Source organism: Macaca nemestrina, chromosome 7, assembly GCF_043159975.1.
Source record: "Macaca nemestrina isolate mMacNem1 chromosome 7, mMacNem.hap1, whole genome shotgun sequence".
Lineage (NCBI taxonomy): Eukaryota > Metazoa > Chordata > Mammalia > Primates > Cercopithecidae > Macaca > Macaca nemestrina.
Window position 1 is genome coordinate 43,607,725 of NC_092131.1, and position 16,791 is coordinate 43,624,515.

The 16,791-nt window shown below is 44.4% G+C and overlaps 1 protein-coding gene across 2 annotated transcripts in view; it reads right to left on the reverse strand.

Moving 5' to 3' along the window:
* Positions 1-2,743: 2,743 nt before the first annotated feature.
* LOC105473695 (methylenetetrahydrofolate dehydrogenase, cyclohydrolase and formyltetrahydrofolate synthetase 1) overlaps positions 2,744-16,791 on the reverse strand; it is a 73,131-nt gene continuing 59,083 nt past the window's right edge. For both annotated transcript variants that reach the window (XM_071100020.1, XM_011727624.2), the window contains 6 exons: positions 14,648-14,748; positions 13,347-13,524; positions 9,104-9,211; positions 8,091-8,243; positions 4,332-4,425; positions 2,744-2,986 (listed from right to left, as the gene is read on the reverse strand). In XM_071100020.1, coding sequence (XP_070956121.1) covers positions 4,336-4,425; positions 8,091-8,243; positions 9,104-9,211; positions 13,347-13,524; positions 14,648-14,748 — 630 coding nt within the window. In that variant the 3' untranslated portion in view covers positions 2,744-2,986; positions 4,332-4,335. The remainder of the gene's footprint in view (positions 2,987-4,331; positions 4,426-8,090; positions 8,244-9,103; positions 9,212-13,346; positions 13,525-14,647; positions 14,749-16,791) is intronic.

Consider the following 16,791-nt stretch of genomic DNA (forward strand, 5'->3'; position numbering starts at 1 on the left):
TCTGTTCCTGGGCACCATGAGGGTTGCACAGTCAACACAAACTCAGTAGTAATACTGTTGCAATCTGTTTAATGTGGCAGCACATGAATGTTATCTCTTTTGAATTAAGACTGTATGTACATCTTCAATGCACAGAAACAGTCTCTGAAGTGAGATCACAGAATGCACAATTTGTTTATCAGTAATATTACTAATATGGGGAAGGAAGGCATTAGCAGCCCAGAGAAGAGAAAGGGCACGGGGAAGGCACTCTCTGGAGGGACTCTTAGCACCAAGGTGAAGGCACTAGACCTTCTCTGCCAGCACATGCTAATAGTTACCCCAAGCACGAGTGCTTCTATAGTTCTTTTTTATTTTGACAGAGGGTCTTGCTTTGTTGTGCAGGCTGGAGTGCAATGGCTCAGTCATAGCTCACTGTGGCCTCCAACTCCTGGGCTCAAGCAAACCTCTCACATCAGTCTCCCAAGCAGCTAGGACTACAAGCGTGCACCACACACTCAGCTGAATTTTGGGGTTTTGTTTTTTGTAGAGATGGGGTCTGACTTGTCCAGGTTAGTCTTGAACTCCTGGGCTCAAGTGATCCTCCTGCCTCAGCAGCCTGGACAAGACAGTGAGACCCCATCTCTACAAAAAACAAAACTCCAAAACTCAGCTGAGTGTGGTGGGATTACAGGTGTGAGCCACCATGCCCAGCCCCTACCAGTATTGAGGATTTAAACCCACGTGGTTTTTGGCAATATAAGAAAACCTAAATCCTTTAAGATGATCTTTAAGTCACCATATCTAACAAGACTGTATCCTTCCCTTGTCTATAAAATTAATTCCCAGCAAATCCCATTCCAGGTGAAGTTTCATAGGACATTTAAGAGATGTACTAGAAAGCAGTCGGGCACAGTGGCTCACGCCTGTAATCCCAGCACTTTGGGAGGCCAAGGTGGGAGGATCACTTGAGGCCAGGAGTTTGAGACTAGCCTGGCCAACATGGCAAAACCCCATCTCTACTGAAAATACAAAAAGTTAGCCAGGCATGGTGGTGCGAACCTGTAATCCCAGATACTTGGGAGGCTAAGGCGGGAGAATCACTTGAACCTGGGAGGCAGAGGTTGCAGTGAGCCGAGATCACGCCACTACACTCCAGCCTGGGCAACAAAGCACGACTCTTGTCACCCCCACCAGAAAAAAAAAAGTACCAGAAGCAATTAACTGTGCAAACAGGGCCTGGATGATGCTTTGCAACAGGAACTGACAAGTGCTTACAATGTGCCAGGCCCTGTACAAAGCATCTTAGATGATGTGTTTGAGTAATTCCAGAACCGCCCTCACGAGGTAGGTACCAACAGTGCTCCTATTTCCATGGTGAGGATGTGGAGGCAGGGAGGTGGGTGAGGCTCTGCGCCACAGAGCTGGGGCTCTGCATTGTGACCCCTTTGCCATATGCCTCTCAAGGCACTGCTATCATTTCTGTGGACTGTAAAATTGACTGTATTACAACATTGATGTGGACCTAGGGAATTAAAAATAATAAAACCAAGGTCACTGGGAAAAATACTGCTCTGCCAACATCAGCAGGGTTTAGCACTGGCACCAGTGACATGCAGCATACTCTGGAAGGATCCAGTGGAGGAAGGCAGAGGGGAAAAGGGAAGGAAACAAATGGGAGAGGAAGAACAGAGATAGAAGATAAAGAACAAGAAGAGAAGGAAAAATATTTTCTTTTTTTTTTTAGACAGAGTCTAGCTCTGTCTCCCAGGTTGGAGTGTAGCAGCATGATCCTAGCTTACTACAGCCTCTGACTCTTGGGTTCAAGCAATTCTCGTGCCTCAGCCTCCCAAGTAGCTGGGATTATAGGTGCCTGCCACCACACCCAGCTAATTTTTGTATTTTTGGTAGAGACAGGGTTTTACCATGTTGGTCAAGCTGGTCTTGAACTCCGGACCTCAAGTGATCCGCCCACGTAGGCCTCCCAAAGTCCTGGGATTATGGGCATGAGCCACCACCACGCCCAGCCAGAAGAGGAGGAAAAAAAATACTAGGTTGGTGCAAAAGTAATTGTGGTTTTTACCAACCTAATGTTTTAGGAAAAAGAAAGTCTAGGTCAGACATGGCGGCTCATGCCTATAATCCCAGCTACTTGGGAGGCTGAGGCAGGAGAATCGCTTGAACCCAGGAGATGGAGATTGCAGTGAGCCGAGATTGCGCCACTGTACTCCAGCCTGGGTGACAGAGACACCGTCTCAAAAAAAAAAAGAAAAGAAAAAAAAGAAAGTCTGTAGGGAAGGGTAGAGCCCAGGCATTTAGAAGAAATTCAATGAATACTTGCTGCACCAACAGAATAGAGGCTCACCTAAGGCTGGTGCTGTATGACCATCCTTCTTGAGAACTCTAAACATAGAGTGCTAAAGCTGTGACAGAAATGGGAATTCCAAGGAAGTTCAGGCAAAAACTTGTATAAGCAATACTTCCTCAGGGTAGAAAAACAAAATTCAACAACATAGAAAGGTATAAGATAAAAAGGTAAGTCATTAGCTTCCAACCCGACCCTCTCAGGAGGTCCCCTGAATTGTGTGTCCTCTCAGAAATACACAAGCATGCATATATTTCCCTCTAAACACAACAGTATCATAAAGGGCACACTGCAACTTGCATCTTCAGCCCAAGGGTCTACCTGACAAATGAGCTCACAAAGGACGGCAGAGACCTGTGGCACAGTCTGTTAAGGCTGTAATTCATATTGCAACACCAAGATGGCAAAATTATTTCCTTTTATTCTGTGGAACGTCACTAAAGTAAATAGACATGTGCATGATTTAAGTTAATTTATACATGATGAGAATTAAGGCTGAAAATGACTTCCGGGGAAACTCCTACTATTAGTTTCTGGGCAGGGGCTGACTTCTCTTGGCTTCCTTATACTTCCTAACTCCCAGTGGGCCTGAATAGACACTGGCCAGACTTTCAAAGCAGCTTCTTGAAGATGGATGAGGATCTGGAAGGAAAAACAAACAAGAAATAATGTTTTCTCTAAGCACTGAAATGTTTCCTGTTCCTTCCATACTGCACCATTACCCACTCACATTGCCAAAGTTGTTAACGTTTACATCCTTTCCCACCACCAGCTCTTCTAGGACATGTCCATAAATGGACTTGAATAGTGTTCTAGCATCAAACTACAGTTTGCTTCTACTTGGACCTTAACTTTCTCAAATAATGCAAGAGCTTTTGTTTTGTACTATGACCATTTGATATCCTTGTCTTTTCTAGCTTTTTCTAGTTTTTCTCAGGTGCTTCCCCATCCTGTTCCACACTGGATTTGTAACTCTAGGTCATTTGTATGCTTATCAGAATGCCCCTTCACTAATGTGCAAATGAGGCTTCAGTTTCCCAAAACTCGTGTCTTCCTTTTTTCTTGGTTAATTCCTCATTTTGCTAAGTACATTGCTAAATAACTTCTTAGGAAGAGATGTGGGGCAGCAAACCCTCACATGTCTGAAAACATCCAGATAGATTCGGTTAGGTGTGAGCACATGTTGAAAGTCATCTTCCCTGTGACCTTACAGGACACTCCTCCATTGTCTAAAAGCTTCTTATTGCCAATAAGACGGGTGTTAAGTCTAGTTCTCATTTTTTTCATAGGCAAGCCACTTTTTTATTCTCTGGAGAAAGATGTTGGGATTTTCATGTTTGACATTTTTGAAATTTCAACAGGACGTGTCTAGGAATATAAGTGCACACTGCAGCTTGCTTCTTCAGCCCCAAGGACCTGCCTAAGGAGAGACACGTCCTGTTGAAATTTCAAAAATATCAAACAATGCAACGTCACTCACTGTAGTCGGTACTCAGGGCCCTTTCACCTAAGGCCCTAAGAACTTCCAGATTGGTCCTGTTTCCTTCTCTTTTCTATTATACTTCCTAAGACATTTACTAACTCTTGCCTTCTAACTCCCTATTCAGAGTATATAGACCGTCAGCTGTTCCTGACCTGCAATGTGTCATCAACTCTGAACCCCAAGCCTCCTGGGGCTTCAGCAGAGGGAGTCTAACGCCTCCTGTAGTTTCCTCTGTAGTTTATTGGACAGCAGTTTTCTCCCCTACACTGTCAACCTGTGACAAGCCATGCTGCACTTCTTCCAAAAATGTGTTGAAATATAAATATTTCAACTCATTGGTTATTGCCAACTCTCATTCCTATCCCCTCTCCCCTCAGGGAAGTCTGAAAAGAAATGTTTTGAAAGCATTAGAATGTGATTTTTTGTAGCGTCAGTTTGAGCTCTATAATTCATAAATAAGCTACATAAGGAAAAAAGCAAAATTCTTACCCAGTAACAACTTACCTGTTTAGAATAATCCATTCACCTGTTCTGTTTCAGGGTCCAAATCAATATCATAAAAACAGGGCCGGGTGGGGAGTCCAGGCATTGTGCTCATCTAGGATGTAAAAAAGCATTACAAATAAACTAAAGCTGGGCACAGTGGCTCACGCCTGTAATACCAGGTTGAGGTGAGGAACACTTGAGGCCAGGAGTTCTAAACCACCCTGGGCAACATAGTGAGACCCCCACCTCTACAGAAAATAAAAAATTAGCTGGGTATGATGGCATGTGCCTGTAGTTCCAGCTACTTGGGATGCTAAGGCAGGAGGACTGCTTGAGGCTAGGAGGTTGAGGCCGCAGTAAGCCATGATCATCCCATTGCCTGGGCGACAGAGCAAGGCCATGTCTAAAATAAACGTAAAGTCATCTTTACTTTCACTTTTCCTTCAGAAAGAAAGCCCAAGGCACAAAGATAGAACATCATTTTATAGTTGTCAATAAAGTGGGTACTCTTCTTGTTACATATTAAAAATCAAGTCACTAATCCTGTTAAAAAACTCAGACTTATGGCCGGGCGCGGTGGCTCAAGCCTGTAATCCCAGCACTTTGGGAGGCCGAGACGGGCGGATCACGAGGTCAGGAGATCGAGACCATCCTGGCTAACCCGGTGAAACCCCGTCTCTAGTAAAAAATACAAAAAAATAGCCGGGCGAGGTGGCGGGTGCCTGTAGTCCCAGCTACTCGGGAGGCTGAGGCAGGAGAATGGCGTAAACCCGGGAGGCGGAGCTTGCAGTGAGCCGAGATCCGGCCACTGCACTCCATTCTCGGCGACAGAGCAAGACTCCGTCTCAAAAAAAAAACAAAACAAAACAAAAAAAAACTCAGAAACTGATCCCAGGTGGGCGTGGTGGCTCATGCCTATAATCCCAGCACTTTGGGAGGCCGAGGCAGGTGGATCACCCAAGTTCAGGAATTCAAGACCAGCCTGACCAACATGGTGAAATCCGGTCTCTACTAAAAATACAAAAATTAGCTGGGCATGGTGGCGTGTCCCTGTAATCCCAGCTACTCGGGAGGCTGAGGCAGGAGAGTTGTTTGAACCTGGGAGGCAGAGGTTGCCGTGAGCTGAGATTGCGCCACTGCACTTCAGCCTGGGTGACAGAGCGAGACTCCATCTCAAAAAAAAAAAAAAAAAAAAGTGATTCCTCATGTCCTTCTGCAAACCAAATGCCAGCCTTCGCGGTCATCTTCCATGTGGTCACAAGCAGTAGCAGGAGGTGTTTCCACCTTCACCTTACACGCATGAGTGCTGGGTAGTGCAGGAGTTGCTCACTCACCTCCTCAGCTCACACTTTGCAAGACCAAAAGGAGGTGCGGGGCTTGTCTGCTTTTAAATTTTGTTTTATTCAGTCTTGCTAGCTGAGCTGCCCATGTGATTTTTGCTTCAGCAACACGACGGTAGGAGTTAGTATCCTTTAACTTGGGCCAAGACACTTTTGTACATAATCTAGACGGTTTTATAATCACTATTCTTACTGGCCCAAAATGGCCTTCTAAAACTAAACTTGTAATGCTTACAAATTATATTTGTACTCACTGCTTTTCTAAAGACTCAGCTTTGACAAATTTCTACTTAGATGCAAATATGTATGGCTTGCAAGTGAAAACTCAGTATATTTTTATCTGTAACAATGTCCTATATAATGAATACACACAAGTTCCAAATTAAATCTAGACAGGAAAACAGCTTAGGTTACTCTAAAACTTAACTATAAAAAGGTTATTAAAAAAGAATGAGTCATCTTCTGTAACACAAAACATCATCAATACTTTAGAAAACCTCATTCTGACTGACTTCTGAGTACCAGTCAATATTCCCCAAAACATTACAGGGATCTGACAACTGGTTTATATTCTCATATCGTGTAAGAGGTAAGGAGGTGCTAGGTGTGAGACAAGTAGGAGAAAGGAAAGGATGGGTCCTTAGACCCAGCAGAAAAACCAGAAGATGACATTATAAAGATAAAAGACACATGCCCATTGTTGTAGACATACATGTACATGTCAGCAGAAAACCCTAAAGATGGTTCCACAAACAGTGATGAGTAGGATTTTTGATATTTTCACTCGTTCCTCAAGAGGATTTTCCCTCCTAAACACTGGTCACTGATAATCAGAAAATATACAAAAAAAGAAAATATTATGTGTACACACATGTATGAACTTAGATATAAAGTTCTGAAAAGAAGCCATCACACTTTGAATTAATATAGAAAATATTCAAATAATCTGAGTCCTGTTAAGGCTCCAACGGCAACTGGAAGGTGTTGGAATAGTGATTAAACCATTTGATCATGTGTGGAAACATCTTGGTCCAACTTAAAGTTGAAGGCCTCTGACGCATACTTTGTTCTAAATGAGAAAGTCTTGAGTTGGGCAGGCTGTGTCTCTCTCCACCTTACAGCCTGACTCTTACTGGCCTGACTGCTTCCAGATTTGCTTTCACCTCTACTGTTATCCTTCTCTTCATGTGAAGATCAAAAGTGACAAGAAAGAGTACAGCTACGCCTCTTTCAGCTGGTAGTTGCTGACAACTTCTCCAAAAAGACCACCACATATTTCTGCAGTATTCAAGGTGCTGGGAAAAAATGGTGGAACATTCCTACCAAAGGGGATTTCTACAAATCCTGGAGACTGATGTACATCATAGCAAAGCTCAGCCTCCTGCTCTCTAGAGGGCTAAGGAGGCAGTGAGATGCAGGCATTTGTGCTAAGCACCACTGTGATGTGATGATGTTGCCCTACAGTGTGAACTGAGGGCAGCAGGGCTCTCACCTTTCATAATTTGCCCAAGGCCAAGATCTGGAGGTGAAAATGGATTCAGCTCTAATGTCCTATGTTTTCAACTCTATAATGCCACCTCCTACCACTTTCTTACCATACTGAAAGAATGACATAAATCTAAAAGGAGATATGTTGGTTTCTTTTCCATGTGTGTTGGTTTAGTTTAATATTTCAATCCTATATTGCATGGCAGTATAATCTGTAGATATAGGATACGGGGCAGATTTAGGGGATAACCTAGATTCAGGATCCATGCTAACCTTGGAACAATGTCAGCCCAAACTATGATTATGTCCTTAAGCATCCCTCCCCTCTGTTTCCCAATTGGCAATATTCTTCCTTGAATATGCATAAAATCTGTAAGATAAGAAAGCACTGGATACCTCGTTCACCTTGAAGTGTAAATAAGCAACCTCACCTTTCATATCTCAAGGGTCCCATTTGCATTTTTTAATGGGGAAATTCCTTACTCAAAAATAATAAACCCGCTGAATTTCAGGCATAAGTTCTAGGCCTGTCAGCAAGACCCTGGGGGTATAAAACCTCTGTCCCTACCTCCTAGGGCTGTTGGGGGACTGAGTTAATCTATGTAAGGCTCCCAATAAACATTAACTGTGATTATGTTAGCACTACCCCAGCCTATCAACTGGGATCATCCTAGATTCAGTGAAGGGCATACTGCCCCTGGGAAACAATTTTTTATTCAGTATGAGTAGTCATGGCATCATTCTTGAATTGACACCAAGATGGTCCACAGCAAGAGCTATATAGGTCCTGCTTTATAGCTTATGATCCACAGCAATCATAATAGGCGTGATTCCAACTTTCTTCTGGGCAGCGAACTCTGCTCACTTGGCATTTGCTTGATGGTTTCAGCAACACACTTCAGACAAGAAGTGCAGATGCGCCCGCTCCTCCCTTGCAGCACACACTTACCGTTCCTACTAAGGGGTACAGAAAACCAGCCCCGACGCTGGCGCGGATGTCGCGAATGGGCAGAACGAAGCCTGTAGGGACACCTTTTTGCTCTGGGTTGTGAGACAAAGACAAGTGTGTTTTAGCCATGCAGATGGGGAGATTCCCAAAGCCCTGGGGAAAGAAGGGAAGACAAATGAAAAGATGACAACACAGCAGTGACCATCTGGGCCCTGTGATTACATGGATTCTTCCTTCCATTTATTTGAAACATCCAACTCCCTTTATATACATCTCTACCTTGCTGTCCTCCAGCTTATTTATTATGCCAAAAAACAAAAAAAAGAACTCTGTTGAGTGAGGGAGTTATGTACTCACAACTGTAGTCCACAAGTGAATATTTTATTTCCATCTATGGAAATAACATAAAACCAATTTAAAATAACAGTTTGGAGTAGATATGAGAATAAAATTGGAGAGGGTCAGGTGCAGTGGCTCATGACTGTAAATTCCAGCACTTTGGGAGACTGAGACGGGTGGACTGCTTGAGCCTAGGAGTTCGAGACCAGCCTGGGCAACATGGCGAAACTCCATCCCTACAAAAAACACAAAAATTAGCCAGGTGTGGTGGTGCGTGCCTGTAGGCCCAGCTACTCAGGAGGCTGAGGTGGGAGGATTGCTTGAGCCTAGGAGTCAGAGGCTGCAGTGAGCTGAAATTGTACCACTGCACTCTAGCCTGGGCAATGGAGCCAGACCTTGTCTCAAACAAAAAAACAAAAACTGGAGACATTCTCAATATTTTGGTAAGACATTCTGTATTTCCTCATGGATTTCTACACATTCATATACCGCCTATGGGTAAATAAAGAACCAGGGACTGTGCCGCCTAATCCAAACCCAGAATTTCAGAGGAGAGAAGGCTGCCACCCACAGAAGTGAAGCAATGGGTACTTGCCAGGGTTGGGAGGACCCAGAGATTGTGACTCCAGGCCTGCTTTGCAAAGAGTTAAAGGACAAACTAACCAAAAATCTACCTGCTTTGTGTAGACTTCAGCTTTGTGTTGAGCTTCGGGGAGTAATTCAATGTCATCTGCTCCATAGATCTTCTGTGCAATGATCCTGATTTTATCCTCGACTGGGAGCTAAAGCACAAGAAAGAGATGGTGACACCATGACTGGACACATGTGAGGACATTTAACCAGGACATAGCCACATTCTAGGTCAGAGTCCCTAAAAGGGGCAGAAGATGGTTTTTATATAAATATATATATATGCAAATAGTTTGAGGTTGATTGGGTTAAGAACACTTTCTCTTTCCTTTTTTTTTTTTTTGAGATGCAATTCCAGCCAGGCTGGAGTGCAATGGCGCGATCTCAGTTCACTGCAACCTCTGCCTCCCGGGTTCAAGCGATTCGCCTGCCTCAGCCTCCCGAGTAGCTGGTATTACTGGAATGCACCACCAAGCCCAGCTAATTTTGTATTTTTAGTAGAGACAGAGTTTCTCCATGTTGGTCAGGCTGGTCTCGAACTCCCAACCTCAGGTGATCTGCCCGCCTTGGCGTCCCAAAGTGCTGGGATTATAGGTGTGAGCCACCTCGCCCGGCCAGGAACACTTTCTTTTAATATCAAGCCTCAGATTTTATAAGTGAAAATGTCCCACAGAGGTAAAGTTTTTATATCTATATATGCATACATATATATACACATACATATATTATATATATAGATATAGATACACACATGCATTAATATATATTAAGGTTTTATGTAAGTACATATTTAAAATCTCTTGCTAAGTACATCATAAACAGTATTGCTGACTACCCAAGAATAATTATTTCTTCATAAATAAAAAGTAGATGTTCAGGCTGGGTATGGTGGCTCATCCCTATAATCCCAGCACTTTGGGAGGAGGCCAAGGCAGGAGGATCACTTGAGCCTAGGAGTTTGAAACCAGCCTGGGCAACATGGCAACACTCTGTCTCTTTAAAAAATAAAAATTTTTAAATAATAAAAATTAAAAAGTAGGTGTTCTAATACTGGAGATCAGTCCTGTCAAACCAGATCTGGGGACACTGTTTATGAAATAAGACAACCAATGTCCATCTACATAATTCCCAGTTTGTATATGAGAGGCAGATGCTACCCTTAACACAACTGATTAAGTGCAAACACCAGGAATTAGGAAATAATCATAAAAGCAAAATCACCTAGGTATTGGAAAAAACAACCCAGTGATTTACATGATCAACACGCATTGGGTGTGTCTACTTTCTGTGGCACCTGAAGCAAACAGTGCAGTGGACAGAGACCAATGGTCTGGCTGGTGAGGGCTCAGTCCCATGAGCTGTTTCCTCTGGGGCAAAGCCTTCAGAGAAGTGGAGCTGGTTTCTTAAATGCTGTGTAGACTAGTTCAGGGCATTAAGATTCAGAGAGAACAGCATAGGGAGAGGTTGCCTAAAGGAAATGAGAAGGAAAGCTACTCATGGGTAATTTGGATGAGCAAATTACAAAAATTAGGCAATATATCTGGCTTTATACTCCCTAGCAACTAAAGCTAAAAGAACATATTAGGCAAGTTTTTATTTATTTATTTATTTATTTATTTATTTATTTATTTATTTGAGACAGAGTTTTGCACTCGTTGCCCAGGCTGGAGTGAAATGGCGTCATCTCAGCTCACTGCAAGCTCTGCCTCCCGGGTTCAAGCGATTCTCCTGCCTCAGCTTCCCAAGTAGCTGGGATCACAGGCGTGTGCTACCACGCTTGGCTAATTTTATATTTTTAGTAGAGACGGAGTTTCACCATTTTGGTCAGGCTGGTCTCGAACTCCTGACCTTAGGTGATCCACTGCCTCAGCCTCCCAAAGTGCTGGGATTACAGGCGTGACCACGGCGCCCAGCCAAGTTTTGTTTTTAAAAGGAGCAATAATCTATATCTATAAAAACAAAAATTCCCTTTTGAACTAAATAGTGATAATTTATGAAGGGGCTTTGTATAATGGACATGAATAAAGTGAATCTTCAATAAGGACTTTATAAAGATGAAACAGATTATTTTCATATGCATCTCATAACTGGAGCTCTATAAATGCCAAGGCACATTTAGAACTTCTGAAGCAAAAGCACTTTGGTTGAAGGGTGATTTAAGACTAGCAGACGCTGAGTAAGACAAAAAGTGGCAGCCTCCTGTTTGCCAGAATGGATAAAAGTTGCAAGTAGAAATGGGTTCTAAAGTCCATATGTCCCTGCTCTTCCAGGTCTTCTGCTGGTTTTCAAGGACTGGGTTTCCAGTCTTGGGTGCTATGCATGGGAGCGTGGAGAGGGTGCCTATAAATGCTTTGCATTTGTGTACAAATTTGGGTTTATGGCATTTTTCTAAAAAGATGATTGCTGAACAGATTTTAAAACTTGTCTATAAAACCAAAGCTCAACAGGAGAATATCAATGTCAATGTTAATTAACTGTAAGTGTATTATATCTGCAAGAAGCAAAGAGAAATAAGAGAACACTAAAACTCAAGAGTAATAAGTTTATTCCTTCTGGTTTTTCAGGGCTATTTTTGAAAGTCTATGATTATCTATTAAAAACCAAGCCAGGCCAGGCACAGTGGCTCATGCCTATAATCCCAGCACTTTGGGAGGCTGAGGCAAGAGGATCACTTAAGCCCAGGAGTTCAAGACCAGCCTGAGCAATATAGGGAGACCCAGTCACTACAAGAAAAATAAAATAAAACAAACTTTTTTTTTTTGAGACGAAGTTTCGCACTTGTTGCCCAGGCTAGAGTGCGTGCAGTGGTGCGATCTCAGCTCATTGCAACCTCCACCTCCCAGGTTCAAGCGATTCTCCTGCCTCAACCTTCCAGCCCCAGCTAATTTTTTTTATTTTTAGTAGAGATGGGGTTTCACCATGTTGGCCAGGCTGGTCTCCAACTCCTGACCTTAGGTGATCCACCCGCCTCGGCCTCCCAAAGTGCTGGGATTACAGGGGTGAGCCACTGCGCCCGGCCAATAAAACAAATTAGCCAGGCTTGGTAGTACATGTCTGTGGTCCCACCTACTCAGGAGGCTGAGGTGGGAGGACCACTTGGGCCCAGGAGGTTGAGGCTGCAGTGTGCCATGATTGTACCACAGCACTCCAGCCTGAGCAACAGAGCAAGACGCTGTCTTAAAACAAAAAACAAACACACAAAAAAACCAAGCCAAAAACTAGCCTAGAGAATAGGAAAATTAACTACAGCATATATCTCATATTCGTAACAAAGTTTCCAATTGTTTTTTCCATACTACTTAATGTCAAATCACATCCTGAAATACATTGGACAGATAAATGAAAACAAAACACAACCCTGTAATAAGAACAACCTTTTCCTGAATTAACTTTATTGTATCATAGAGTAAACAGGGCTCTACTTAGACCAGGTGTAATTTAATTTGCTTAGTGATGGAAAAAATGATGAAGCTTCCTGGAGTACTTTGGTTTTGCATGTGAGGGCCCTGAAATTGAGGCAGCACCTTACTGGGAAGTGAGCCTGGGGGCCCACTTCTTTCCCCCTTTACTGAAAAGCCATCAGAAAAATTTTGTAAGCTCGATGCAGCCCCTTACCAATCTGCCACATGGTTGGTGCCTTGTGTTAAAGGCTACAGTGAATTACATATTTGGTCTATACGTAACCTTCTCTTCTGCCACCTGTACTTTGACCCTTTTCAAAGTTAGGATATGAGCAACGGTTCCCCCGCCACCCTGAGGTATTCCTGCTTAAATCCTCTCTGTAAGTGAGCAATGGCATATGTTTATAAGAAGGCTGTCTGGGCGGACGCAGTGGCTCACGCCTGTAATCCCAGCACTTTGGGAGGCTGAGGTGGGTGGATCACGAGGTCAGGAGTTCGAGACCAGCCTGGCCAAGATGGTGAAACCCCGTTTCTACTAAAAAAATTAAAAAATTAGCCGGGCACGGTGGCAGACGCCGGTAATCCCACCTACTCGGGAGGCTGAGGCAGGAGAATCACTTTACCCCAGGAGGCAGAAGTTGCAGTGAGTTGAGATCATGCCTCTGTACTCTAGCCTGGGCAAAAGAGCAAGACTCTGTCTCAGAAATAAAAAGAAGGCTGCCTACAGGTCATAGTCCAGGCTGTGGTTGGGTAACTCACCTATGTGGGAATCAAACCACAAGGCTGAAGCTGCGAAGCATGGGGCTCTAATAGAAGTAGCCACACAGAAACTTCACTGTGCCCTTTCCGTCTTTTTTCTTGTTTTTGCAAACAGCAAATCACCCACCTTGAGGTCATAAAGGAGCTGGAAGCTGCTGGGTGCTTGTGCTGCTCTCTGGACGGCCTGAGCCAGGGCTAAGGCACCCTTGCCCCCTTCTGCCCAGTGAGTGCACTTCACGGCATCAAAAGCCCCATGTTCTCTGGAAAGGCGGCTGATGAGGTCCAGCTCAGCCTCTGTGTCTGTCCTGTAAAGGAAGCACTTCATATGAAAGCATGGAAAATAGCTGGAGAGACAGAGTCTGTCTTCTTTTTGCCATTAAACCTCATGTGAATCACCCACTGATAAACAAACATTAACTAAGAAATTCAGCCTGGGTTTGAATCTCAGGTCTGAAACTTACGAGCTGGTAACTTTTGGCCAGTTACCTAAGCTTTATGTGCTTCATTTTCCACCTGGGTAATATGAGAATAATCACAGCACTTATTTCACTGGGACATCATGAGACTCAGATGGTAAATTCACGTAAAGTACTTGGAAAATTCCCAGCACTCCACAAGGAATCAGTAAATATTAGCTTTTAAGAATTCTGCTGGCTGGGCGCGGTGGCTTATGCCTGTAATCCCAGCACTTTGGGAGCCTGAGGTGGGAGGATCACGAGGTCAGGAGATCGAGACCATCCTGGCTAACACGGTGAAACCCCATCTCTACTAAAAATGCAAAAAATTAGCCAGGCGTGGTGGTGGGCGCCCGTAGTCCCAGCTACTTGGGAGGCTGAAGCAGGAGAATGGCGTGAACCTGGGAGGCGGAGCTTGCAGTGAGCGGAGATAGTGCCACTGCACTCCAGCCTGGGCGATAGAGAGAGACTCGGTCTCAAAAAAAAAGAAGAATTTTGCTTCCCATTCTACTGTGGTGAGGCCATTATAACAAAACCCTGACCACCAGTGCAATACCTAAACAACCCACACAAGTTCTTGCATGACCCCTTCCAGTGTAATATGCCCAATTCTTTGTCAAGACAACATCCCACCAGATGAGTAAAATAATGGAACACTATAGGCCTATGACCTTCTGTTAGCATAAAAGGCCTCTAAAGTTGAAAAAGGAACACCGAACTTCAGGCTTGTGTGTTACTTCCCCCAGTGGAAAGAAAAAGGGCCCACAGGAGCTGAATCTGACTTTGGGACCCTCGGTGGGTGAGGTGGTGAGCCCGCTGTGACGTACGCAGTGCCTGTCATGGTGCTGGCTAAAACCACAGGCTATAACTAATAGCAGTAACTGAAAAACAAAATAAAGCTAAAAGCAGTGCTGTACAATCAGCTCCAGAAGATTTTCCACATTCATCCTTTTCTCTTACACTCTACACTTACTTGAATGCATTCACGGCCACTACTACTGGAATTCCAAACATTCTGGCATTTTCAATTTGTTTCTTCAAGTTACTGAAGCCTTTTTCAACCAGCTCCAGGTTCTATAAAAACAACAGTGAAAGGTCTACGAGATCAGAGAGTTGAAAACCACTGCAGGTTCTTCTTCAAAGGCAAACAACCTCCTTGAGCCAGCAGCCACTCACTGTCAGGACAAGGAGGCCAAGAAAGAAGAGAAGGTCCCTTGGTGCATTTCTTCCAGTGCTGTGAGTGGATGCTATGGAGGACTGCAGCTTTCACTCCAGCCTATGACACTAGAGTGGAGCTCTGCTTGTTTCCCAGCCTTCGAGAAAAAAAGTGCTGGTATATTTGCTGTCATTATGCCATAACATTATAGCTTATTTACTGTTTGAAAGGAGTTAGTTACCCTTACCCAAATTATATTTACAAATTGTGTTTTTAGATTTTATGTATTCGTAGGGGTATGATAATACAAATTGACTCTACTCGGCACAGCACAGACCCTTCCATCAGAAGACAGAGTCTAACAACATAGTGGCTGGCACAGAAGAGGTATTCGTTACATGGCTGCCGTAAATACTGCCAGGAAATATGAAGTAAGCAGCGATGTTTTCAAAGGTTTTAATGAACTCGGCTGTGAATGAGGGCAAGAAATAAGATAAATACTGTCTTTAGGAATCAGGCCAGTGGCTGGGCCCAGTGGCTCACACTTGTAATCCCAGGACTTTGGGAGGCCAAGGCAGGAGAATCCACTTGAGCCCAGGAGTTTGAGACGAGCCTAAGAAACATAACAAGACCCCGTCTCCACAACTGAAAAGTTAATTAAAAAAAAAAAAAAAAAAAAAAAAAGGCCGGGTCTGGTGGGGTGGCTCACACCTGTCATCCCAGCACTTTGAGGGGGATGAAGTGGGTGGATCACAAGGTCCAGAGATTGAGACTATACTGGCCAACACTGTGAAACCACGTATCTACTAAAAATATAAACATTAGCTAGGTGTGCTGGTGGGCACCTCTAATCCCAGCTACTTGGGAGACTGAGGGAGGAGAATCACTTGAACCCCAGAGGTGGAGGTTGCAGTGAGCCGAGATTACACCACTGCACTCCAGCCTGGCGAAAGAGCAAGACTCCATCTCAAAAAAAAAAAAAAAAAAACCGAGCTGGATGTGGTAGCTCACACCTGTAATCCCAGTACTTTGGCAGGCTGAGATTGGAGGATCACTTGCGCCCAGGTGTTCGACACCAGCCTGCCTGGGCAACATAGGGAGACCCTGTCTCTACGAAAAATTAAAAAACTAGCCTGGTGTGGTGGCATGTTCCTGTTCTTCCAGCTAGTTGGGAGGCTGAAGCAGGAAGACTGCTTGAGCCCAAGAGTTAGAGGCTGCAGCTATGATCACGCCTCTGCACTCCAGCCTAGGTGACAGAGTGAGACCCTGTCCGTCAAAAAAAACCAAAAACCAGCCAGGCGCGGCAGCTCACGCGGTCAGGAGATCGAGACCATCCTGGCTAACATGGTGAAGCCCCGTCTCTAATAAAAATACAAAAAAATTAGCCAGACGTGGTGGCAGACACCTGTAGTCCCAGCTACTTGGGAGGCTGAGGCAGGAGAATGGTGTGAACCCGGGAGGCGGAGCTTGCAGTGAGCCAAGATGGCGCCACTGCACTCCAGTCTGGGTGACACAGCGAGACTCCATCTCAAAAAACAAACAAACAAACAAACAAAAAAACCAAGTACTACAAACTAAAGGGAAGCCATTAAGGAAATGTACCTTGGCCGGGCGCGGTGGCTCAAGCCTGTAATCCCAGCACTTTGGGAGGCCGAGGCGGGTGGATCACGAGGTCAGGAGATCGAGACTATCCTGGCTAACATGGTGAAACCCCGTCTCTACTAAAAATACAAAAAACTAGCCGGGCGTGGTGGCGGGCGCCTGTAGTCTCAGCTACTTGGGAGGCTGAGGCGGGAGAATGGCGTGAACCCGGGAGGCGGAGCTTGCAGTGAGCCGAGATCGTGCCACTGCACTCCAGCCTGGGAGACACAGCGAGACTCCGTCTCAAAAAAAAAAAAAAAAAAAAAAAGGAAATGTACCTTTAAGTATGTTTACTGCAGCCCTGCTTGTAGCATTGGAAA